Below are 26,916 nucleotides of genomic sequence, written 5' to 3' on the forward strand. Positions count from 1 at the left end.
AATTTATGAAATAATATAAATGCATGAAACATGGATTTCTTCCACACTCAGTTACACTGTGCACAGTGCACCATTCCTGGGCAAGCATTCCAGACTGTTCAGCTGCATCTCAGATGTGATATTTGCTCATCTAACTTTATCTCAGCAGAAGAGGTTTTGTGCAATTGATTACAACAACGGGCAGGGAATCCAGAGGCTATAGAAAGTCATAAACTGAACATGAGTCAGACGGGCAATGCAGCTCCCAGAAAGCAAATGCTGTTTGGAGGATGCATTAAAAGCAATGCTGTATTGAAAGCACAGGAAGTAATAGCACTACTTTATAGCACTGGTGCCCTCAAATGGAGGAAAAAAGCATCCAACTTTGATAGGCATGTTGTGAATGGATATTGACACTGAAATAAATTCAGAGGCAAAAAGCAATGGGATACAAGACATGGGGAGAGACTGAAGACAATAAAATATATTTATTGCAGATAAAGGCAGATTAAGTTGGAACATGTTTTTAAATACTTGTAAGCTGCTCTCAAGCAGAGGCAATGACAACTGTGCTCCACTGCAACAGAAGGGCAAGAAACAATGGGCTTATGGTGCAGCATTATGTATTTAAATAATAAAACCCAAATACTAAAACCAAACTGAGCAATGAGGCAGATTACCCAGGGAAGTTGGGGAATTGCCTTTTGGGAGATGGTTTAAGAAGTGGGAGTCAGGAATGACTCGGAATCCCTGCTTTAGAGCTCTTGGATATACCTTTCAGAGATCTCCCAGACTAAATTTGTGTGTATGTTGCAATCCCATAGAAGAACAGAAAATTCAGAAAAGGATCCTAGGCACTGAATTCAACTGTCTGAGAGCTTCAGCTTCCTCCCTTTTTTAGAAGCAAGTTTCTGGCACCTTAGACTGTGAAGATACCGTTTCCCTTCCATTGGGAACAATGGGAAATCCACAGGATTTAAATCAGTTCTGGAGCTGATCTAAATTTGTCTCTGGTTTAGCAACATGTTGAGGGAAAGGGAATGGCTTTCGATTCCCCATCATGCCCCCATGAACTGCCCCTGATGTGGATCACTCTCTCTAGCATCAGAATTCTGATTCCACATTGAGAGGGCATCTGATATGTGCTATGGCCTGCAGGGCACCCTCCCATGGGCCATAAGATTGCATACTTACTTTGGCCACTGAAATTAGGAGACTTTTGGCTTTACAGAATGTTTGGTCATGATATTATACATAACCTATATTCACAGTTTCTAATATGTCTACATTCTGCTATAGCAAGCCTTAAGAGTGAGATTGGGAGATGTTTGCAACAACAATGAGGGGTTAGGACTGAACTGGAAGGAGGATTGTCACAGAAGAATGAGAGGGAAAGGCAATTATTAATGGGCAATTAGCTGCTTGTCAAATCATTACCAGGTAGCTGCTCAATATTTGACTGCTCAATATTTGACCAGCCACATACGGAAAAACCACACACCTGAAACATTTTAATGCTACTGTACAATGACACTGGTGTAAATAGGATGATGATGCTTTCATTAAGGGGCCATTTTTGACTGACCTTTTTCCTGCACAAGAGTACCCCAGTATAGGAAAAACACCAGGCACTAGGATCAGAGAAGTTATGCTCTGGGGGAAATAGCCTCTGATAACTTCTGTTGAATGTCATGTATCGGTGATGTCTGTACTTTGAGAAGCAGTGATTGATAGGAGCCTTCCTGATGAATCTGCACCCTGCAATACAGAGACTTTGTAATCTTTACACAAAATGATAAAAACCATGTACATCTTTGTTTATGTACTTTAGGGAATGTATATGCTGCCTTCAACCATGCTTCCAAGGTAGTTATAAAAATATGAAATACATACCCAATAAATAAAATACAATAAAAATATAAAATACATTCCCAGAATCATAATAACAATTATTAATAATAATAATCTACAGAAGCAACTAAGAACCATTAAAACTTGAAAAGTCTGTGAGGATAAAAATGTTTTCACCTGGCACTGAAATAATAACAGCACTAAAATGGTAACAATGTAGGTACCAGACGAGCCTCCCTTGGGAGGAAAGTCCACTGAGAAAGCCCTCTCTCCAGTTGCCACCCATCTTACCTCAGATAGCAGGAGCATCCAGAAGAGATTTTCTAAAACATTGCCTCTTTTATTAGGCAAGACTGATATGGGAGAACACATTCATCAGGTACCTGGATCCCAAGTCATGTAGAGCTTTAAATGTAACCTACATGTAAGTTGTTGATCTCAACCAGTTGCCCGGAATTGCATTGCTGTGACAGACCCAGCTCCAGAGTTAAGAGAACCACATCAAAGTACCACCTTATGGGTCACAGTCCCACAACTGATGCCTGCCAGAGTCTCCTCCCATATATATATATATATTAGGAATGGGTGAGAAATTATATTCAGTTCACATTTCAAGCTGAATCTATCAAATTTGCACTTTCTGAAACAATAACTGAAACACAGCCAATGTTCAAAATTTGCACTTATTCAAATTTTGCAATGCAGTTCACCAACCAATGTTTACAAAAATGCATATGCTAAGGGAAAGTGTGCATGAAAATGAATATATGAGTGAAAATAACATACAAAAATGCATTTATATGATGAGAAATTGCTTGCAAAAATGTCTACATTAGTTAAAACTGCATACACAAACGTGTTTATTAGTAGAAATTTGAACTAAAATGCTGGAGAATTTTCATGAGGATTTTTTTGAAGCTCACTGGGTGACCTTGGGCCAGTCACTGCCTCTCAGCCTCGGAGGGAGGCAATGGTAAACCCCCTCTGAATACCGCTTACCATGAAAACCCTATTCATAGGGACGCCATAAGTCGGGAACGACTTGAAAGCCGTCCATTTCCTTTTTTTTTTATTGCAAATTGCTGCAGAAATGTGGAGAACTGAATTTAAGACTGGAAAAATGAGAAACTGGGAGAACAGGAACTGATAGGTCTTTCCATCCTATATATATACATTATATACTGTATTTGGCAATTCAACAACCAGAAGTTGCTCAACACCAATTTGGATTTGCCCACAGTGCAAACTCAGAATAACATGAGTTTTTCCAGTTGTGTGTGTGTGTGTGTAGATGGCTGCCACTGTAAAAGCATAAGAACTGCTAGCTTCTTTTTCCTTCTCAAGGCAAAGTCATGTCAGTGGCTGTCTTCCCCCTCCCCAATGCTTTTTGGGAGGACTGGTGGGAAATTAAAAGGGAGCCTAGAAGGCAGGCATCAGCAGTGGCTTTTTCCATGATGGAGGGGCCCTGCACCTGCTCTAGGATGCCAGCTGCATGGCCACTTGAGTCCCTGGGTCAAGAAGGTGCTATCTACAATTGTTATTGCAGCCTTTTGGGGTCCAAGGAGGGTTGCTTTAGGATGCGTCACGAATGACTGTTTCAAGATGGCCCTCTAAGAAAGATGCTTTAATGATCCCCTGAACTCATCCAGGGTAATCCCCCTCTACCCTTGATGTTTTTAGCCATGGAGGACAAGGTTTGAGCAGACAAGTGGCAAGGTGAACCCCTCCAAACACTTCATCTACTTCCTCAGGCTGCAATCAGTGGAAATCATCCCAATAACCAAGCTGGTGACACAGTCCTGATGCATTTCCCAACTGCTTTGAAAAATAAGAGGGCCTTCTAGCAGACACAGAACAGTTCCGTCCCAGCAGCTGTTATAGTAAAGTTGTGCAACTATGACTGAACCACCTGAAACAGCCTTCCCCAGCCTAATGTTTTGGACTACAACTCCCATCAGCCCCAGCCAGCATAGTAAATGGTCAGGGATGATGCAAGCTATAGTCCAACAACCTCTGAAGGACACCAGATTGGGGAAGGCTGACCTAAAACATGATGTCCCATTCTTTTCTATGTTGTCCCATCAGTTCTTGCCATCAACATGGAGCAAGTAGAAGATAACTGTACTTACTAGCCTTGGAAAGCATCAGCTACAGCATGGCTGTATTATCAGTAGGAGCACGAGTGTAGTCATCCGGGTTGTGGGGGGCCGTAGACCCATTACTTTTTTAGGGAGCAGGGTCACAGCCAGGTCCCTTTGTATGAGCCAATCAGCATGAAAAAGGAGCGTCTTGGTCATTGAGAAGTCCTTTCGTACTGATTAGAGCCAATCTGAGTGAAAGGAGGTGAGTCAGCCACTGAGAAGACTCTTCCTAGTAGCTAACATACAGCCTCCCCTTTCATGATTTTCTCCTACGGACATGTGTTGTAGCCTGTGTGTTGTCGTGAGATGACAGGAGGACCAAGGGAGATGAGGCAAAGTGGAAAAGGGGGCCTGGCTGTGAGGTATGGTATGACTATCATGAAGGGACCCTGCACTTCTGAATTTGCCGCTACACTACTAGTGGAGAGTGATAAATGGAGCCTTGTAAAACTTCACAGGATGGCCCCACTGAGATGATGAACAATTGGCCACCACTGTTCTCTGGGACTTTCTGGCTATGACATGGTGGAACCTCTGAGACTGTGACAGAAACATCCAATAATCTCACTTATAAAAAAGGAGTCAGTTGAACATGTTATGACATGTCATTATAGGCACTGACCACAAGAGGACCCCCCTCTTGCACACAACATGCATGATTGAACTGGATAGCCAAGCAGCCTGAATGGTGACATATTAAAATTGGGAATTTAGTAGCTGACAATGGTGTAGGGCAGATAGGTGAGCTCACCAAGGTCCAACCAAATATTTCAATAACCAGTTCAGAAAGCTATTGTTCAGAAAGCAGAGCAGGGGAACATGTGACCTTCCAGATGTTGTTAGACTCCCAACTCCCATCAGTCCCAGCCAGCATGGCTAACAGTCAGGGAAAATGCTATCAAAGCAGCACAAAATAAAATGGGATAAACTACCAAAGATAACAGACTGTAAAAGTAAGATCTCTCTCTCTCTCTCTCTCTCTCTCTCTCTCTCTCACACACACACACACACACACACACACACACGGCTCTAAAAACAATGAAGTCATTTCTAACATTTATTCAGTTTATATTCCATAAGTGACATGGCCACATTTCAGAGAAAGCCTGCTGAAACAGAAACTCTTTAGTAGCCACTTAAACATCAAGACACCAGGCACTTGTGCCTTCGTTTAGCTGGCAATGGAGACTGGAACTGCAACACTAAAAGCCTGATTTCTAGTGCAAACTAAGTGCACCTCTGGGGCACCACGTATTACCCTGAGCATTCCCAGTCTGAGGAGTACAGTTGCAAGGCAGGAATATATAAACACATAAACTCCTGAATCTAATTACCTTGCTGTGAATCTTGATCCCATCTTGACCTCAACAGAGCTATTGGATTGTAAAATGCACACATGGTCCCTGTGCCATATTGGCTTCTAGAAGACCACATGAGAGGATTTTTACATATGTGGTTCGCTCATCTTGTATCCACACAGCAACCCTGTAAGGTAGACAAGGCTGAGAGACACAGTGGCTGGCCTAAAGCCATCCAGGAATATTCATGGCTGAGCTGAGATTTTGAACTCTGGTCTCCGTCCTCCTGATCCCCACGCTCCAACTAGCTAGTACACTGTGCTTTGCAATAATAGCTTGCTACACCTCTTAGGACAAAGCCAGTGGGACTATTGTGAACTTTACTCCTTAGGGCTAAATGAAAAACTGCCTTGAAATAAGAGGCTTGCCAGCAGGGTGAGGTCAAAGTAACTTCTCTAGATTAGAACACACACACTTCACCCCTACTAGATCAAAGGCATTGGGACTACTCCAGAGTAAAGGAACTAGGGCTCAAACTCCAAGGTGAGTAGCTGCTGACTAGACAGTCAAGCACTTCACTTTTACTTGCTGCATTGAGGGCAAAAGGTGAGGGTGCTGCCACCAGGGCTACCAAAGGTGAGGGTGCTGCCACCACAACTCCCATCATTCCTGACTATCAGCCATGCTGGCTGGGGCTGATGGGAGTTGGAAACCAACAACATCTGGAAGGCCAGAAGTTCCTCCTCTCTGCCTTAGGAAGTACAGTACTCTTGAGGTGCAGACATTCAGAGAGGGGCTACAATGACCACTGACCATAGGACTCAACTTGTAAGTGTAGGATATGCCCCTGAGTGTGGGGTGCATATTTTGATACATTCCTGAAGGATGGGGAAGGGATCAACCTTCTGACCTATAGCAACACCTGTCTAACCTCTGGTGCCAGTAAAACATCCCCAGACCTCACTGCTTTAGTGTGCATGAGGAGCACCTCCATGAAGAGATGGAGAGGAGGGGCCCACGACACAGTGAAAATGCAACTAGTGGCTAATGACTTTGACAACTATGTGTGATCTAGTATTGTGAATTTTCTCACAGAAGCCAGATCTCCCTTCTTCTCTCACTATAGGCTAAATCTCTTGGTAGCAAAAATCCATTATAAAAGAGAATTACAGTCATCGGGGTTGAATTGAGACCCCCTCATAAAATACAGGGCAGAGGTTCCACTGAGGTTTAGGGAAGCTGCAAGTATGCCGCTGTCCCCATCCTTTCACTTGACTTGCCCCCTGGCTGCCCAAAGGCCCAACCCAGTCACTTGTAAGCAAACAAAACAAAACCCCTCACTGCAGGAGCTGGAGGCTTTGATGATTTGGAACTGTGGTTGGTGCTTGGGTGTGAATTGTGGCTCCCTGCCACTGGCACAGAGTTACTGACTGACAATACCAGTTCAGTGCCATCATTCCCCAACAGGCTAACTCACAGAATCCAATTGCAAACCAGTACTAATTTGAATTAGTCCAATTACAGCATAAAGGGTCTTTTTCTGCATCTCCCTGAGAGTTTCTTGGCTTCTCAATACCTTCCTCAGGGAAAACAAATTCCTTTTACTACCATTCTGAAGCCATTTTAGCATGTAAACGGTATATAAATCAAATAATACTAATACTACTAATACCAGATCAAGGCACCTTTGCGATCAAACCACCTAAGCTAAGCAGGTTGTACTCCTTAAGTCTCTTGTCAAGCTTTCCCTTCAAGTTCTTCTCTGCAGCTGCCTATTTCAACATCCTCTAAAAGACAGAAGCATTGCACAGCACCAAGATAATATCCACAGTTAACGTGTGGACAGCTTTAGAATGCCATCCCTGTTCCATCATTCATCCAGCCAAGTGCCTTATTCATAAAAGAGCTCAAAAGATGTTAACAGGTTTTATTGCCTTTCAACTTGCATCAGTTATTTGTTTCCAAAGTTATAGACCACAAAGGAATGTTGTTACATCGATCCCCAAGTGATACATTGCAGAGGTATATGCTGAAGGTGGGTACACAGGAGCCTGTACTGCTGTGGTGACACTGCAACTTTCTAGCATGGAACACTGAGGTTTATTTCCCCTCCAGAATTCCAGTTTTAGTGCTTTAGAAGTGGTTTTAGTTCTCATGTTCATACTGAGGAAAGCACGGTCCATATCACTAAAATACTCTGAAACAAGAGGGACTGTGTGCAGCATTCTCAGTGGTCCATCTAGTCCAAACCTCTGTCCTAACATAAGAACTGGGGAGGGCTAATGACTCAGTGACAGAGCCCATTTTGCATGCAGAAGGTCTCAGGTTTCAATTCCTGGTATCTCCTACTTTAAAAAATCAGGTAGCAGGATATGGAAAATATCCCTGCCTGAGATCCTGGATAGCCACTGTCAGTCAAAGTAGACAAAACTGGGCTAGATGGACCGATCGTCTGATATGGGATAAGGTAACTTCCTAAGAAGTTCTCCATCATCAGCCAAGGCAAAAGGTATTCTGCTGTTTGTATCCTAATCAAACCATACAAATGCAGAATGTGGTGCTGCATCAAAATTCAGCATTCTGAGAACTGCAGTTCCATTTTTTAAAAAGCAAGTTTCTAGACCCTAAGAAAGGCTTGAAAGTGTGCAGACAACACCTCAAGGAATCTCAGTAGTGCATTCGTAATCGAGCAGCATTTCTGGTTGGAGGGACCTTGGTGATCAGCTACTTTACGTAGTTCTAATTAGTAGTGAATGATGTTTACCTTGGCACAGAATTTTGATATCTACTTGCAAACTATATTTAAAGCATCCTTGATAGATATTGATTCTGTCTCTTTTCAATAGTCTCAGAAGCAGGTTCCCCCAACTTGTACCACTGCCTGATTCTTTTTAGTACTAGGAAAGCATCTCCTAACTATTCCCTCTAAATCTACCCTTCTGTAGTGTCTTAACTTGATGAAGCTCTCTGTCCCTACTGATGTGCTGAGTTCAATACCATCTTCTCCTTTAATTCTCTCCACGGATGTACTGACAAGAAGCTTCAACTCCAGAAAGCATACCAATCTCTATGGTTTGTATATATTATGTAAATAAACAAGCTTGTGTCGGTGGTGCCCTTTATCACCATTTGGGAGATTTTCTAGGGTAGAATTCTAACATTTTCCAGACCAGGGAGGGAGGGAGGATGTAAGTTCAACTGGAAGAGATTAGTCTCCAAATGGAAATATATGGCCCTTCATTTCTTCGCATTAGACCCTGAACTCTCTCTCTCAGATTATACAGCCTTCAATAGCAAAGCAGCCTCTTCCACTGGGAGATGCTAGCAGCCTTCAAAGCACCAACAGGATGGCATCACCGCAAAAGTGTTTTTAAAATTCATTCTTTAAAACCTGTGCATTTCCACACACGCACCCTACACTCTTCCTTCTGTTACGCTTTTAAATGGGATTTTCAGTATACAAAATTTCTTTACAATCATTTTCCCATTCACTCTTAAAACCAACCAATGAGGTAGTTATTCGTCCTTAGTGCCTCTCTCACTGCAATCCATCAAAGCCAATGACATACATTCGGAACCTTGGGATTTTCCTCCCAGCAGCACAGACAAGGATCAGCTCCTCACAGAAGCCCCACTTTTAGTGCTCACAGCTGTTTGCTAAGGAAAGCAGGCATTTCTGTATAGGCTGGAAGGCCCCAAGCAAGTCACATGCAAGAACACCACACAGAGGCATCCTTGGACTGCTCCTTTCCCTTCCCTCCCATTACCAGTCCCTCTCATGGGGCTCCCGGTAAGGCAGCCCCAAATGAATGAAGACATCCTTCTCGGTGGGAGTGGACAGGGCGAGGCCAGGCCCTGTTTTGAGACCACCAGCTCCGCGCAATACCCCACTGCTGAGGGCATGCTCTGACAGACTCATGCCCTTCATCTTGGCCAAAGCTCGCATGGAACGATTGAAGTGGGCCGAACCTGTGAAGTAAAGCAGGGCGCAAGCAAACTCGCTGTAAGGCACCACAATGATGTCAAGGCGCCGGTGGCGACGGTCTGATCCGGGCAGACGGCAAACCCCTAGGTACTTCTTCTGGTTTCCACTGTCTTCCTGACTCACCAAGTCATCTGTGAGGAAGCCTGTGAGGAAAGGCACAAGTCAGGGACTTGACTGGCAGGGTGCCTGGATTATTATTCCAAGGATTATTATACAGCCACGAGAGTGGCTGTATACTACAGCTAGCATGGATTTTTCACATTCTGCAATGTTAAATTGAAAATACCCCCCACACCATTCTGCCACTTCCAATAAGCTCATTTCAACACAAAACCTATAGTCCTGAACTCAGAAATGCTTGCTTAACAACCCTCTTTCATGGCAATATACAAAACAGTCAGAGAGAATCGAGCGTTCGAAGTGTAAAATGAGGAAAAAAATCCAGATCCCTGTTGGATCCCTGTCAGTGGTCTCATAATTTGTTGAAATTAATTAAAAATCAGCCATGTTCACAGAGTACCTGTAATCCTATTACTCTGACCTTCATCTTCTGCAGTTTAAAAGTTATAAAAAATGCATGGCTGATTTTTAATTAATTTAAGATTGAAGTCTACTATAGCGCCAGGCATGCTCAGTAAGAACCGTCAGTGTTCTAAAAGCCAGACTCACAGCTGTTTGGCTTGGCTTATCAGGTGGCCACACCCACACCAGGCCTTTATTTCACTTTAGACAGTCATAGCTTCCCCCAAAGAATCCTGGGAAGTTTAGTTTGTGAAGGGTGCTGAGAATTGTTAGGAGACTCCTATTCCCCTGACAGAGCTCCAGTGGCCAGAATGGTTTAACAGTCAACCCCTCTTCTGGGCATTGTAGCTCTGTGAGGGGAATATGGCATCTCCTAGCAACTCTCAGCACCCTTCATAACCTACACTTCCCAGGAAGCTATGACTGTCTAACATGAAATAAAAGTCTGGTGTGGATGTGGCCAGGGATGGCTTTGGTTTAAATTTGGGTGGGAGACTACGTGTCTGCTGTAGAATGAAAAGGTGGGGGAAACCCTGAAAAACAATGATACTGTTCACAATGTTTTCCTTTCGGAAAGGAAAGGGGCTTTCCCTCTGCCCAGTGCCCACCCACCCAATCTCCTTCCCCTCCCTACCCCTTCCTTCCTACACCTACCCTTCCTACCCTTCTCTCCCCCTTCCCCCCTCCCCAAAGTCAGCTTCACCTATCCTAAGCATCATTGTACAGGAGTAAATCCCATTGAACTCAAAAAGCATGCAAATGATCAATCCATTCTCAGCAAACTTGCACAGGATCCCATTTCTTACCTCCTGGATTAAAAAGCAGAGAAATTCACTAATAGGCAAAAAAACCTTGTGGTTTAAGAACATACCTATAGCCAACAGATATATCTATCAAACTTTAAAAAGCAGGGGAAATGAACAGCTATAGTGAATGCACCAGGGGAGCAGAAGACCTGACCTCCTCTCCCAGATATTGTACTGCCCTACAAATTTATCAAAATGCAAACACAATTTGGGTTGGTATTTCACAGTCCAATCCACTTCCTGCGTAGCTTGGAAGCATTTGGTAACATGTGCCTCTGAGCCAGAGCTTGGAAAAGTTACTTTTTTGAACTACAACTCCCATCAGCCCAATCCAGTGGCCAAGCTGGCGGGGGCTGATGGGAGTTGTAGTTCAAAAAAGTAACTTTTCCAAGCTCTGCTGAGCATATGGTGAGTGGTGGCAACACCTGCAATCAGCCCAAATAACAGAAACAAGGCATGTGCTGTGCTGATCTTGTTTTAGCAGGGAGGAAGCAACAATATTAAGACAGTTGATATAGTTCAGATAATCACTTCAAATATGTTTGATTTACTTTGCAATTTTAGTGAAGTTTCCTATAGTAAATCATTCTCTTCTGCTTCTGTTTCTGTGAATATGTGAAGTACAGCAACACTTTGCATAATTTACACTAAAAAAACTCCAGAAACAATTGTGGAATAATGGCACTGACTATTCTGCAGAATAGTCTCCAGTGGACATGAGGAGTGTCTCAGTTTGCACAAGGTAAAATAAGGAGAGCTGAAATGTATTCTAGCAAAATTCTAGGTGTGCTCTATGTTTTTAATTGACCATGCCCACCTTTCCTTAAGTGAAGTGGTTTAAGCATAGCAGGCTGAACACATGCATCTTGGGCAGGCCAAGTGTGTTTTTTCCAACAGCTAGATTCATTGCTTAAGTAGCAACATATTATAAATCAGTCTGATTTTACATCAAACTGCAGTTTCAGATTCAACTGTTAATGCACCCAAAATAGAAACAGGCCATATCCTCCAGTTTGAAACACAAAAGGCTGTCTTCACCATCATATGACATTGACCAATAAAAAAGTTTTGAAATTAATAAAAATACATTTGACACAGATTTCTAGGATGAATAATGAGAGAAATATAGTTTTCTAGGTTAGATTCTCTGTAGGAACAGTAGGAAAGAAGCAAAGTAAGAACACCAACAAACATACAAAAATGTAATTCTCCATCTTTGGAGATGGCAAGTGTTGCCAACACTCCCCATATGCTTTGAGGCACATGTTACCAAATTCTTCCAAGCCACACAGGAAGTGGATTGGACTGTGAAAGACCAACCCAAATTGTGTTTGCATTTTGACAAATTTGTAGGGCAGTACAATAACTCAGAGAGTAGGTCAGGTCTCCTGCTGCCCTGGTGCATTCACTATAATTGCTCAATTTCCCTGCTTTTCAAAGTTTGATAGAAATATCTGTTGGCTATAGGTACATTCTTAAACCACAAGGGTTTTTTTGCCTATTAGTGAATACTATATCCCCACTTAGTTGTAAGTCTGTCCTAGAGGGCTCTCTGCTTGCTAGCATAGTGCTGGGCTCCTGCCTCACCAAAACATTTGGTGGAGAGTCTCCTGGGATCTGGTCAGCCAGTGTGAAAACAGGATGCTGGACTAGATGGACCTTTGACTTGATCCAGCAGGACTCTTCTTGTGTTCTTATAGAGATAGCACATCACTAGAACAATTCATGGCGTTCAGCCTACAGTCGCCTGCACTACCTGGCCATGTTCATCACCATTCCACTCCCTCAAAATGTATTATCTTTCAAAAAAGAACATCAGAGACCTAGCCAGAACCTTGGAGAAGGACAAGAGGAAAGCCTTTCACCAAAATTTGGATCAAGATGATAGCTCAGTTGCTGGTGTATGCTGGCACAAAGACCAAAGAGACCAAAATGCAACTGAGCAGCTAATCAAACCTGCCCTATTCATGAGGTTGTGGGCATTGTATTTACAGTACAAGAATGGTGAGAATAGGCCCTGACATCTTTATAGAAAAGTAGGCCAAGGAATAGAATCATCCCCACTGTTAAATTATGGCAGATACTGCAATCTATCCCTAGTTGTAAACTTAAAGCCCTTCACATAGGGAACCTAGTAATGTACAGGAAGGGGAAAAGGTGGCTCTTACCAATGAAGTACCAGACACTATCCCCTCAAGTGCCAAGATGAACTGCCAAGAGCAGCTCAACATGACAGTATGAGTGCACATTCTGGATTCCTATCTTTTGCAGCATTCGCAGAATGTGAGAAGATTCAGCATTGTGGCCCTCTAACCCTGCCACAGTCCTTTTTGTAGGCCAACTGATACCCTCATACCACTTTTCCGGAGGCTATCAAGCAACTTGCTGAATACTCCTTTGTGCGAATGTCCATCAGGGTGAGTCACCAGCACATCCACGTCCCCACAGGTGGACTTCCCCCGCCGGAACGAGCCACATGCGACAGACAGCAGTCCAGGTTTGATAGACTGGGTTGCTTCTCTGACCTGCAAAGACAGACAGATTTGAGGAATGGACAGAGATGTAGCTGGCAATTTCAAGAAGCCTTCCGTTCCCATCCACGGTGGCAATTTCAGTCAGCGCTGTGTGTGCTTTATGCAAACTAAATGCATAAGTAAATAAAACAAATGAGAAAAATAGTGCCACACCATAATTCAAATTCTTTGTCAAGAAAGCTGTGAATTCTGTTGTGTATGAATCATGCAATTACAGCAACATTCTATTCATTTTATTCTGCTTCTGCCAGACATGAGGAAAGGCAAGGAGATCAGCCCCTTGGCCACAGAAAATTCTACTGAGCCCTGCTCTGGTTTTGAGGATTTCGCCGTAAATTGCCTACATGCTTGCAAACCTATATTCAAACCCACAAGTGCTGTAAGTAAAAGCTAAAATTCTCAGGGTGCTGAATTACACGAGTCATGGCATATGCACTTTAGCTATCTCAGGAAGCATCTGCTCTTTTGGTGACTTGCAGCTCACTAACAATAATCCTTCCAAACTATTGGATGTGACCCTGCTGCATAGAAACTAAACAAAGTGCTCTGTCCAAAACTGCAGCAGGAAGTCTGTAATGAAGCTGGTTCAAAGGGGCGAGACCTTTGTGATAAACCTTTAAGAGAAGAAAAGGAGTAGCAAGATGTATGGCACAGCAACACAGGAACAGTCCCAAGGTCACCTGGACACCTCAAATTCATAAAGGGATGAGTGTTTTGGTTTCGTGTAAGGGTGGCTGGCTCTGGCACTCTCCTGCTGCAAGGCTGGGCTTCTCTTCCATTTCACAAAGGGGAGCTCCAGCAGCAAAGAGCAAAATGTCTTCCTCTAGAGCTGCAATCAACCCCTAGAAAGAGGCCAAGCGCTAGAAATCACACCGCAATGGGCTTGTGCCCTCATCCAGCAGCTTCTCTACACTGGAATACTTCTGATGGCTTCATTAAAAGCATGGTTTGATTATGGGGACTATGGTACCCATCATCCAACCTAGTAAACAAAGACATGATTGCTGGTTCAGAACATAGAGGGTGGCATGGGCGGGATGGGGAGGGGGAAGGGTCTGAGTGCCCCTTGTCAGTCTCCAGGATCATCCTTCATTAGCGAGGGATAAGCTCATTAACCTTTGCCCTGCAACATTTGGAATAGCTTTCATGGCTTTTCTAATGTAGATCTGGCCTTTTGCATCCTCAATTAAGTTTTCTTGAAAGCAGCCAGCCCCACAGAGCACCTTGGGTCTCAGACAGCTAATCCCTTCTTTCTCTTGTCTACTCCCTGAGGTGGGCAAGAGATGGGTAATTCCATCAAACCCACAATAGGTCCACTCCTAAGGGCAGGGGCTCCCAAAAGATGTTTAATCCTGTGCAACAGGCGATGCCCTACCTGGCAACTATGTATTCTTCAGGGGCAGGCACTGTGACTGAGTGACAGCTTCATGCTGTCGGATGCTGCCATGGTGATTTCAATGTACAGGAGAAACAATGAACAAAAGTCATGTGATTTTAGTCCATGAGGCTGCAACTCACAATCCAAAAACATTTTTTATTAATGGACTGTTGGCTCCTATGAGCCAAGAGCATGATCCCAGTCACAGCCATAAAGAGACTCATTCAGAAGGTTAGTAAGGCCCCCTTTCCCCACCATCAGGTACCATAGACATCCACAAGGTGTTTTGCAGCACTACTTTGCCATGATGCTGTCTGAGGGTCCATTAGAGAAAGTCTAGCATATCAGGTTGGGAGCTTGTAAGCATAGGGGTGAGAACAGCAGAAGATAAGGACAGGGGAAGATTGGCAAGTTTTCTGTGTTAACTATAGAGCTGGGATGGGAAGCCTGTAGCCCTCCAGATGTTGTTGGAATCCACATCTCATCAGCTCCAGCCAACATGGCCAATGGTCAAGGATGATGGGAGTTGGAGTCCAACAACATTTTATTTATTTATTTATTATTTGATTTATATCCCGCCCTTCCTCCCTGCAGGTGCCCATCTGGAGGGCCAAAGTTTCCTATCCCTGCTAGTCACGTTTGCAGAATGCGGAATGTGGAAACTCGCCAACCTGGAGGGATGGAAGGTAAGACAGGCAGCAGCTTTGCCCCCTTATTTTTGCACATCCTCTCACCCCTTTCGCCTGCCAGGAAGTTCAACTATGTGAAGCCTTATGTCAATTACACATCATTTGGGAACCCCTTCAAGAGCCAGGTATCCCTGAGACCCTGTGTCATGAAAGCTCCTAGAAGGGAATAGTCTCTGGGAGACAAAAGATTGAGATTTGATTCTCATGATGGCACTAACCCTCCGTTCTTTTCTTTCACTCTCAGCAAATAATGCTTCAGGTAAGGGGCAATATTAAGAGAAATGGTTTCAAGCCCAGGGGTTTCAAGCCCCTGCAGCACTAAATACTCAGACAGCACGTTTGTGTGGGAGCAGTTGGTGCAACATGGGAATTGGCTCAAGCCCTTTGCCACATAGTCCACCAACTAACTAGAGATGCTGAAAGCCAGTCTGAGACAATCTTTTTATTTGCTACAGCTTCTGGGCCTGCAGCAGAGATGGTCAGATTCCACCTTTGGAACCCCAAAGGAGATTGATGGGGAAGAGAAACGAAGTCCAAACAAATCAACAGTTTCTATGCAAGTTCCATCCTGATCCCTGCTGCGGCCACTTAAAAAAAGGGGGCACACAAGGAGAGAGTTGCCAAATTGTAACATATAAGGGAAAAGACAGACTTTTTAAAAATTAGGAAAATTGATATCTCTTAAGTCATCAACAGAAAAAGATTAAATAGGTCAATCAAGCTCTGCTCTGATTTGATAAGCGTGTCATGTGACCTTTTAAGGCTTGGCATTGCCCTGCCCACAGTCCTCACACAAGTACTTACAGTCTGCTCAATTTCAGCAGCTTCTCCCCGTGGCATGCGCTCCAAGAAGTCCTCATAGTGCTTCAAGCCAACAGCCTGCTGGCTGGTGAGAGAGGCCTTAGTGCGGATGTCATCCAGAGTGCGGAAGCCCTGACCAGAGGATACAGGACACTCAGACGGAGGAACTTTGCTTTCAGTAGCCCCTACCAAGAGGTATAATTCACGCCTATATGGAGCCCGGCACTGGCACTGCTGGACTAGAGTGTGGAATCATGATACGATAAGGAATCTCTTCATCCTAATTTTACAGTGGTCATAGGCTGCCACCCCCATCTTTGTCATCACTGGGGCCAACCAGGGCAATGCCCCATAGCCCACAAAAACAGATAATGTGAAAGGCACAAAGTGATCCAAAGTGTTGACATGACATTTCCTTTGCAAGGCAATTTGAGAGCTGAGGGTGACACAACTAGCTGTGACACAACTTTATTACTGATAAAAAAGAAAACAAGGCTGATGCAAGTAATGACAACACATAAATAAATGTAATAAATAAATAAATATGACATTATTATGTACCTTATGTGGCAGAGGGGGAGGGATATTGCCACTATTTGCTCATCAGCTTGGGACCAGGATATCTAAAAGTCATCCCACCCATTATACACCCAACTGATTACTGCCCACTGCAAGAGAGGGGCCTCCAGGTGATACCATCTCATCAGAAGGTGTTTCTTACGATGCAGGAATCAGGCCTTTTGTGTGGCAGCATCTACCCTTTGGACGTCCCTCCTGTTATATATTAGACAGGCGCTGTCTTTCCTATCTTTCCAGTGCCTATTGAAGAACTTCCTTTTTCAACGAGCATTTTAAATGGAGATCCTTATCCCAGCCTCTATCTGTATTAGATTTGAAATTGTTTTTATATATGCGTTTATTGTTCATGGGTTTTTATTTATGTTTTCATGATGTTCTTATTGTTAATAGCTTTGGGATGTTTTTGGGAAGTGTTTCATAAATGAAATGAAATAATAAATGAGTAAATTATAAACGTCACAGACCTTGCAACATCCACACACCCCTGCAAATAAATCACACAGTGGCTTTACTTAGACAGAATTTACTTTATGCACTGTAATCAATACACATCATCTACCAGAATTACAGGAGTCTAGGAAGAACTTTCACTCACTCACATAAACACACAGACATGCCCGCTAGCTTAGATCAAGGGGGTCACACTGCCTGCTGCCACTTTTCACTTCTATCTAAGCTACGCGAAGGATGGCTGCAGGAGAGACTTGCTGCTTATTCCATTTAAGCTGGAATCTCACTTACCTGGGAGTAAGTCCTACTCAAACGAGAATTATCTTTGAGTAGGCATGCATAGCATTGTGCTGTCAGTTTCAATTCTCTGACCTCACTAGCAATACAAGTTTAACTAACCAAGCAGTAATTCAGAGAGAACTATAAAGTTTCCTCCTTTAGCACATTAGCAGCTATTTTCCATACCAGTTTCGACAATCAAACCTATATAAACTCACATACGGTGTCTTGTAGTGGAGCTATACACAAGTAAAAGTGACAACTACAGCAATAATTGCAGTGTTTATCACTGTCAAGAGGAGAAAATTACCTGTTGGTACCACACCTGAGAAGTCTTCACTCCTGCTCCCCAAATATTGGAAAATACTTCCAGCACTGACACACTGTCACTGATGTGGTCCAGCTTTCGAAGGTGCCCACTCTCCAAGATCTCCACAATCTTTTCTGCCATCTGCTTCCCAATTCCAGGGATCTTACATGCTTCCTAAAAGAGACCCACAAAGGGACAGGTGGCCAAAAGAAAGGCTGCAAGGTTGATTTAATCTAGAAATACCTCTTTCCAGCTTGGACATGTCTAGGTTCAGTTTCCAAACAAGGAGGTCATAGAATCATAGAACGAGTTGGAAGGGACCTATAAGGCCATCAGGTCCAACGCACTGCTCAATGCAGGAATCCAAATCAAAGCATTCCCAACAGATGGCTGTCCAGCTGCCTCTTGAATGCCTCCAGTGTCGGAGAGCCCACTACCTCTCTAGGTAATTGGTTCCATTGTTGTATGGCTCTAACAGTTAGGAAGTTTTTCCTGATATCCAGTCGAAATCTGGCTTCCTGCAACTTGAGCCCATTATTCCGTGTCCTGCACTCTGGGACGATCAAGAAGAGATCCCGGCCCTCCTCTGTGTGACAACCTTTCATGTACTTATTTATTATTATTTATTTTTTACATTTATATACCACCCCATAGCCAAACTTGAAGAGTGCTATCATATCTCCCCTCAGTCTTCTCTTCTCCTCTTTCTTCCTGAGGTGCTGCCAACTTTCTAACAGACACCACTACCAAAGAATCCACCTTTGTAAACTTGCAATTCAAGCTTATAAAATCTATGCAAATAAAATGTTGTGATCTTTACTCTCTTGTTACAAGTATTTTTATCTTGCTCTCAAGGCAGTCCCAGACTTGCTCTGCACTCTTTTGAAAGGACCAGAAGCATAGCATAAGCTTTTTCTAATTCCACACTCAAGGAATTCTTTCTATACAGCAGGCCAAGGAGCAAAGGAATAATGCTGGCTGCCAAGCAAGCAGGCTGAAGGTCACACAAGCAATAATTGTCTGGCACAGGATAACTGCCAACTATCTCCCCAGGATTCACTGCAGCGGACAGTTACGAGCGTGAGACAGGAGGCCAATGGCTGCTCCCAAAAACAGCAAGCTGCAGATGGTTTGGAGGAGGTGGAAAAGGATTTGCTCAGGAAGAGATCTGTTGCAATTACCTGATAAGAAGTGACTGGCTTGTGGTAGCTCTTGAGGGAGTTAATAGCTTTGGAGTAACCAAGAGCCCTCCACTTGTCACCTTGGACAGAATAAGCTTTTGCCAGCTGCTCCAGCTTCTCTGTAATACTCTGATTATGATTAATTTTCTTGCATTCAGAGGACTGAGCACAAACCCACTTGCCAGTGGGAAACACCGCTGAAGAGTCTCCTGACAAAGTGTTCACTTCTTGGCCTGACTTCAGCGCTTCCAGTTCTTGCAGAGTGACCACAAGTTCTTCCCCTTCCACTCCCTCATCATCCAAGATCATCTTTGGAGAGAGGCAGAACAGGAAGCAATGAAATACAGCCATCACTTAACCAAACAATTACAAGGCACTGGCTCCTTATGCACCAAAGACAGGGAGACTCTAAAACACTCAAGGGCACTTTTACCCCCGTGACACCCACAGCAATAGTTCAACAGGTTCAGAGTAAAAAACAAACATAAGCTGTACTAAAAACATACGTTCTGCTAACTAGTAGAGCCAGTGTGATGTAGTGGTTACAGTATCAGACTGGGACCTGGAAGACCAGGGTTCAAATCCCTGCTTGGCCATAAAGCTCACTGAGTGACCTTGGGCCAGTCACTCTCAGCCTAACCTACCTCACAGGGTTGTTGTCAGTAGAGATGTGAAGACCTGGGAAAAAAACCCAGAAAATTTGTGTTTCCAGGTTTTTTCCAGACCTTCATACCTCTAGTTGTGAGGATAACATTGGGAGAGGGAGAACTATGCTTGTACATCACCTTGATGAGCTCCTTAAGATGAGAGGTGGGATATAAATGTAATTAAATAAATTAAATATATGCACAGTTGCATATTAACATGTTTCTTCCCCAATTATAGTGACAATCTATAAGGAAACATGGCTGACAGAGGATATAGGATAACCAAAATTCTATGGATCCTCACAACTTATGAAGGTAGTTTTCTTTTGTAGTAGGGATGAAGATGAATCAAAAATAAGATGTCCCAGATTACAGCAACTATAGTGGCGTAATTGTCTGTTTCTGTATACTGCACACACCAGGGGGCAACAATGTTCCATAATGAACATACCGGGTATTCCACTGCCTGATAGAGAACATAAAGGATATAATACTCAGGAAGCTGAACAATTGCTCACATTCATTGCATCTTGTGGTCAAGGTGCTACAAGGAATACATTGTAGTCAAGATGATTTCTTTATGTTCTGACTTGACAGCATTTATACAGTGCATGTTTACTATTTTATTGGCTGATTTTAATATTGCTGCGGAGTTGAGAAAGAATGAAATTCCAGGCAATTTCATATATAGGGCTTTTATGTCAGTGTATACTTTTGCCAGATTCTCTGTGAGGAGATATTAATGTTACTACCACCACTACTACTAACAATAATACTAATAATTTGATTTTCAGAGGACTGGGCATAAATAAACATCATGATGTTTCTAAACAAAGATAGCAGCATAATAGAATACATGCATTCTAACGACGGAAACAATTTGCCAAAAGCTCCTTATATTTGTGATTTTTAGGTGGTATGAAATCAAGCTATATTCAGGGTAACTAAAGGAAGCACAAGTTACACGCCCAGCTCCTACAAGGACACCACAGAATTTGTTTAATATGAAAAAATTCATCCCCTTCAGAAGAAAGAAAAAAACTGCTATGTCATCTGTAGGCTTCACCAATTAAGTTTGTTGTCACCCCTCCCCCAAATACTGGCATCGTTCTCTGATGTCCATCAAAGGAACTTAGTGCTTTTTATTCTTCTTAGGAACACAGAAAACTCTCTTATACTGAATCAGACGATTGGTCCATCTTGCTCAGTTTACACTGACAAGCAGTGGCTCTCCAGAGTTTCAGGCCAGAAATCTTTCCGAGACCTGCCTGCAGATGCCAGGGATGGACCCTGGAACCTTCTGCATGCAAAGCACCTGGCTCTTCCACTGAGCTACGGCTCTTCCTCAAGAAAATCCCTGACCTAACTTACAAAACTGCTCAAGAGCAGAAACGTGGGAAGCCACTAAGTGGGCTCACCTCTTTGGCTCCCTGCTGTCCTGAAGAATTTGTTGCATTGCAGGGACAGCTGGAAATTCCTGTCTGTGATTTGGCCTTCAGTGCTATGACTGCACTCTCCATTTGAGGCTGGAGTATCTCTTCATTCAGAAGTTGTGATTGCGGCTTTGAAGCGTCTGCTATCTCCAGATACCTGCCAAGAATCAAATGTACAGCAAAGTGCAATCATTTGCTTTAAAGGCAGCCATTCTATCCTTAAAAACAACCAGGAAAAAAAGAACTGGGGAAGCTCATACATTAATTTGGTGGCTGATGAATGGATTAAGAGATAGCTTTTGATATTCATAACTTGATCCAACCACACAAAAAATCACTATCCGTACACATAAGCTACCAGACTGTTCATCTACACTGAACAAATACAATTCAGTTCATAGAATCATAGTAGAGTTGGAAGGGGCCTATAAGGCCATCAAGCCCAACCCCCTGCTCAATGTAGGAATCCAAATCAAAGCATTCCCAACAGATGGCTGTCCAGCTGCCTCTTGAATGCCTCCAGTGTCAGAGAGCCCACTACCTCTCTAGGTAATTGGCTTCATTGTCATATGGCTCTAACAGTTAGGAAGTTTTTCCTGACGTCCAGTCGAAATCTGGCTTCCTGCAACTTGAGCCCATTATTCCGTGTCCTGCACTCTGGGATGATCGAGCAGAGATCCCGGCCCTCTATGTGACAACCTTTCATGTACTTGAAGAGTGCTATCATATCTCCCCTCAGTCTTCTCTTCTCCATGCTAAACATGCCCAGTTCTTTCAGTCGCTCCTCATAGGGCTTTGTTTCCAGTCCCCTGATCATCCTTGTTGCCCTCCTCTGAACCCTGTCCAGTTTGTCTGCATCCTTCTTGAAGTTACTAACATTCATCATACAAGGTGCCCCTATCCTGTCCAGGTTACCCTCCATTTATTTTAAATATGTTTCTTTTCATCACAGTTTGATCCCATGATATAGTAGCCTGAGAGTGACAGGTATTACAGAGAGCATTGTGTGATCCTTAATCAGGGAAACCAACAAAGAAGACTCCATTTGCACCTAGCACAGGTAAGACAATATGGAACACTCATAATTCTATTATAAACAGTTCCACCAGGACCCCAATAACAGCAAGGCAAGGATTTGGACATGGATCTCATTTGTTCTGGTATCACAGAGGATTGAGGGACAATTTTAATTACAAGGGGGTTTGCCCCTGTGCACTTTGCACACCAACCCGCCCCCAGACTCCCAAACACACACGCACACAGGGACTCCCCTGCCCCAGGACTTCCACAGCTAGGGACTCTCAACACCCCCGGGACTCTCAAACACACACACACACACTCCCTCATAAAACTACACACACACCAGGAACTGTCTAACACAAAGGGACTCCCACACACCCACAGAGGCAACTCCCAAAACATCCCCCCACTCTCAAGCATCTCCCAAAAGGCCACCACCCCCAGGCAACTCCCCAAACAGTCCCAGGCAACCCCCAAAAGGCTCCAGGCACTCCCCCCCATTTAGGCAGTTTACCAGCATCCCATCTGCTCAGACTGCTGCCTCTGCCCAGCCTCAACTACTTACCTGCCTCCCGTGATGCTGCTGCCGTCAATTTGCTCGCTTGCCTGCCCCCAACATTCACCCACTTGCTTGTCCCCCCAGTGCATACTCACCCCCAGCACTTGCTTCCCTCGCTCCCTCGCCTCCCTTGCCTGTTGTCCTGCTGCTGTACCCTGCCCCCATGCACGATGGCATGACAGCTTGCAAAAATATTAGTTAGATTAGATAGACAGACAGAAGTGGGTTAGGCTAGTTGTGGATGAGGGAAGGAAGCAGACAGACAGGTTTACCTGGGTTTTTTGGTCACACTGCTATAGATCAGCTTTCTCCACATAGTGTTCTCCAGGTGTTTTGGACTACACCTTCCATCAACTGCAGCCAGCATGGCCAGTGGTCAGGGATGATGGGAGTTGTAGTCCAAAACATTTGGAGGGCACCAAGTTGAAGAAACCTCCTATAGACCTCCATGTGAATTTCCAAAATGAGAAATTGGTTTCTATATAAAACTTGCCATCTCAGACCAGACAATGCATACAAGAGAGGCACTTACTTGTCTGGGATAAAGAGACTATAGCCAGTAGTGCTCAAGATCTGCTGCGCAGTAATACAGGAACTCAGCCAGGATGCCTTCACCAGTTGCAATCCCTGGGGTAACTTGGCTAGTTTGAGGAGCCGGAAAGCCCGGCCACAGTCCATGCCTTCATCCACTATAACATGTGTCACATCTGGGGAAAGTTGGCTGCAAATCCTGCCCCCATTCTGGATGATTTGCTTGCGAAAGATCTCAGCCCTGGCCTGGCCAATTCCTGCTTGCAGCACATAGGCAGTGACTGGCTCCAACCACACTGCTAATGAAAGCCAAAGACAGGGAAAGAGACTCAGAAAAGAAGGGATGGCTTTTCACACCTTGTCTGAGTGATGGGAGTCCAACAGCTTGAAGACATAACTAGTATGAAGAAGGCTAATGCTCTTGTAGCACATAGCTAAGATTTTAAAACACGATGGCTCCACTAGTTTGGAATTTTCCAGGATTCTCCCAAGGTATACTATTTACACGAAAAACTAGCCCACAGTTATCAAGGGCACAGCAGGCCAGGCTATCTCATTGCTTCACCTGGCTAAGGAACCAAACAGAAAACTCACCTTGCTCATTCCTGTTTTCTTCTTTCAGTACCTTTGGAGGTGCCACATTCCGAGAATCGTTTCTTATCTTCTTTCGTTTGGGAAAAGCTTTGACAATGCCTTGGGGCTCCATGGAACATGGATGCCTCCTTCCCAGCCAGGACTAAGCAGTCTTACTGAGGAAGATGGTAAAGATTGTACAAGTTCAAAGTGACTAATATTGTGTATATATCTCAAAGGTTTTTCTAAACTTCCTCTGAAAACACAGCTACCATGTGACACATGGCAACAGATGAAACAGAACCCTATAGCAACTTTAGCTAGAGGTAGAAATTAGTGAGGTGCAAGACTTTGACAGGCCATTATTATAACTTCACCTTCTGAGGGGGTCTTAGCTTGTGATCCACCCTAATGACAGACAATTGTCCAACAAAACGCATTCCTATGCTAATGCAGCATTTTCAGTTCAGTTAAGTGTTTGGAGGGTGACATTTATTTTCTTTAACGGGCAAAATTCCCCTACCCAATCACTAAAGAGACCCTCTTCAGATAGCAAAATCAGGCCCATCTAAAGATCAGTAGACTTTGTGCTTCACAATTCACTTTCACAATAATATTATAAGGACAATTGTATTAAACTCTGTTAATTCAGTTATAAATCAAGGATCCCTGAACATGCACCATCTCCATAGATGCCATTTTATTATTATTCATATAACACCATCAGATCCCTGCCCTGAGGAGTTTTCAGCATAAAATTCAACATAGAGAAACAGGCTTGGCTCCAGATTTAGGGTGGATGGGGTGGTTCAGGGCAGGCTGTCTTCAGTGGGGCCTTCAGCACTAACCAAGACACACGTCCCCAGTGATTGCTGCCACTTGGGCCCTCTGGTGGCAATGTTCTTGCAGGCACCAGTCTCTCCTTGCACTTACCAAGCAGCAGCATTACAATGGGCAAAGAGTCTAGCAGCCACTTGGTTCCTGGCCTATTACAGAGCTGCCGCTACCCCTGAGTGAAAAAGAAAGCAGGGAGGTGGTGGGGCAGTCATCCTTATACACCAGCTTAGTTGGTGTTGTTGTTTTAATGAGCTGGGAGCAGAGCAAATGCTCAGCTCTTGGTCCATTACCACACTGGTATTCTCACAGGTAAGTTCACATGCAAGCCTGAGAAGAAACCAGGACACTGGTGGCTGCAGCACCAATGCCAGTAGGGAGTCCGAATGGCAGTGGGTGCAGAGCATCAACCCTAATGGGATATGTAGACCCATGACAAATGTCCTAATATGCTATGCTTGGAGAAGAAACGGGGGGGAAATGGATAAACAGAGAAAGAATATGCAATTGGTGGAAGATGTGGTGTGAGGAACTTCTGGTCCTCCAGATGTTGCTAAACTACAATTCCCATCATTCCTGGAAATTGGCCATGCTTGCTACGGCTAATAGGAAATGTAGTTCAGCAACATCTGGAGAGCCAAAGTTCCCTACACCTGCAGTAGTATACTGGCAAATTCAGAAGTGCAGGGTCCCTTCATGATAGTCACACCATCCTCCCTCACAGCCATGCCCCCTGGGATTCACTCTGTTCTGCAGTGACAGAACCAGAATAAAACTGCTGTGTGTATGGGCTTCCCCCCACTCAGTCTCTCTCTCTCTCTTGGGGCTAAATGTCGCCAGAAACATTTTGATTTTAAGAATTCTGAAGTGAAGCCAAGTGTAGGACTAGGATTTGGGAGACCAGAGTACTTTGCCATGAAGCTCACTTCTCACTTACCCTAGGAGCCAATCAGCATGAAAGAGGAGGCATGTATATGCTACTCGGAAGAGTCTTCTCAGTGACTGACCCATCTCCTTTCACTCTGATTGTCTCCAATCAGAATGAAAGGACAAGGAAGCATGCTATTGGCCAAGTGAGAAGACTCTTCTCAGTGGCTAACACACTCCCCTTTCATGATGATTGCTTTGTATGCAGGAACCCTGCTCCCAAAAAAGTAAGAGATCTACAACCACTTGGAATGACTACACCCCTGCACATATGCACTAGGGCATGGAAACTAGAGAGTTGAGGCAAAGGCTTCACAGAAAAGGGGGGCATTGAAAAAGCATTTGCAGGAATTAGAAGACACCACACAGTAATTCCTGGAGACAGTTCCCAGAACAAGGGGGAAAGAGTGGAGTCTTTTGAGGGAGCCAGAGATCTTTGGATGACTGAGGGTGGTGGAGCTAGAGGGTTAGGGCCTCCTATTATTCCTAACCATGGGCCGTGCAGGCTGAGGCTTATGGGAGATGGACTCCAACACATGGAGGGCCACAGGTTGCTCTGTGAGGGAATGACGCTTGTCGCCAAGAGAGAGAATGCACAAGCAGGAAGGGGTGTAGAGTAGAGGCAGCCGTTGCTCCTTACAATCGCTTTCCTGGCTTGCTCACTTAGGCAGGCAAGCGGTGACAGCTCCGCAACGAGCCGCTTCCTCCACTTGTTCACCTGTGCGCTCTCTCTCTCTGATCACCCCACGGCAGGGCGGCACCAAACGGGGGACAAGCGCCCCCCCAAACAAGGACTTCGCCCCCGCATTCATATTTCGCCAACCTAGAAATATACTTTGCCTCTTCTGTCTCCTCCCCTTCCCCAATATTTTTTCTGGTGCAGCTAGTGCCCCACGGTTAGGATTAGGCCTATCATGAAGGAAGTGTGTGGCGGAGGTCCAGAAACGCCCTTTCGGGGGGAAGGAAAGCGGGTAAGTGGTGGGGTCCGCTTCGTGGCAATTTCACTTACCAGGGAAGGGAAAGCGACAGCAGGGCGAGGGCGGCTTTTTCTTCCGTGTCAGGGCCGGAAGAGCCGGAAGTGTAGGTAGTTGCCTTGGGAATGAGTCTAGCGGCATCATGGCTGAGCCGAGCTGGCTGGAGCAATTGCGTGCGGCGCGCAAGACCGCTCTGCTCCGGGACGGTAAATGGGAGCGAGACAATCCCAGCAGAACCCCAGTGACCCTCTTCCGGGAAATTTGGGGGCGGCAAGGCTGGGATCCTGACGAATTGAGGGGGGGAAGGGACTCCGCGATGCGGGGGTGGGGATGCAGGGTGCTCAGTGCTTAAAACTGTTGGCTACAGTGAAAGTAGACCGGACAGTGATCCGCGAAAGCTTACGCCAAAACAAACCTTCTTGTAGCACAATCCTGTGCATGTCTTCTCAGAAGTAAATCTCATTGTTGTCACTGGGACTTACTCCCAGGTAAAAGTGTATAAGATCGCGGTTTTACCACGCAATCCAGTGCATGTTTACTCAGAAGTAAACCCTACTGTGTTCAGTGGGGCTTATTTCCAGGTAAGTGTAGATTGGATTGCAGCCTTAGCCTTTGAAGGTGCCACAAGACTATTT

General features: G+C 44.4%; 2 protein-coding genes across 6 annotated transcripts in view; one reads left to right on the forward strand and one right to left on the reverse strand.

Moving 5' to 3' along the window:
• On the reverse strand, positions 1-26,395 carry POLL (DNA polymerase lambda). Of its 4 annotated transcripts, XM_061636220.1 has the most exons (10): positions 26,317-26,395; positions 23,568-23,722; positions 22,975-23,272; positions 20,849-21,020; positions 18,784-19,092; positions 17,603-17,776; positions 15,988-16,116; positions 12,939-13,107; positions 9,239-9,397; positions 5-1,737 (listed from the first exon to the last, which is right to left on the reverse strand). In XM_061636220.1, the coding sequence occupies exons 2-10, from the start codon at positions 23,677-23,679 to the stop codon at positions 1,394-1,396; spliced, it is 1,866 nt and encodes a 621-aa protein (XP_061492204.1). In that variant the 5' UTR covers positions 23,680-23,722; positions 26,317-26,395; the 3' UTR covers positions 5-1,393. The 4 variants fall into 4 exon arrangements, with proteins under 4 accessions (XP_061492206.1, XP_061492207.1, XP_061492204.1 ...); XM_061636222.1 differs by lacking the exon at positions 18,784-19,092 and having other exon boundaries at positions 1-1,737; XM_061636221.1 differs by having other exon boundaries at positions 1,650-9,397.
• The window catches only part of DPCD (deleted in primary ciliary dyskinesia homolog (mouse)), a 9,625-nt gene continuing 9,090 nt past the window's right edge, over positions 26,382-26,916 (forward strand). For both annotated transcript variants that reach the window (XM_061636225.1, XM_061636226.1), the window contains exon 1: positions 26,382-26,487. In XM_061636225.1, the coding sequence (XP_061492209.1) occupies positions 26,424-26,487 (64 nt within the window). In that variant the 5' untranslated portion in view covers positions 26,382-26,423. The remainder of the gene's footprint in view (positions 26,488-26,916) is intronic.

Source organism: Rhineura floridana, chromosome 7, assembly GCF_030035675.1.
Source record: "Rhineura floridana isolate rRhiFlo1 chromosome 7, rRhiFlo1.hap2, whole genome shotgun sequence".
Classification (NCBI taxonomy): Eukaryota; Metazoa; Chordata; class Lepidosauria; order Squamata; family Rhineuridae; genus Rhineura; species Rhineura floridana.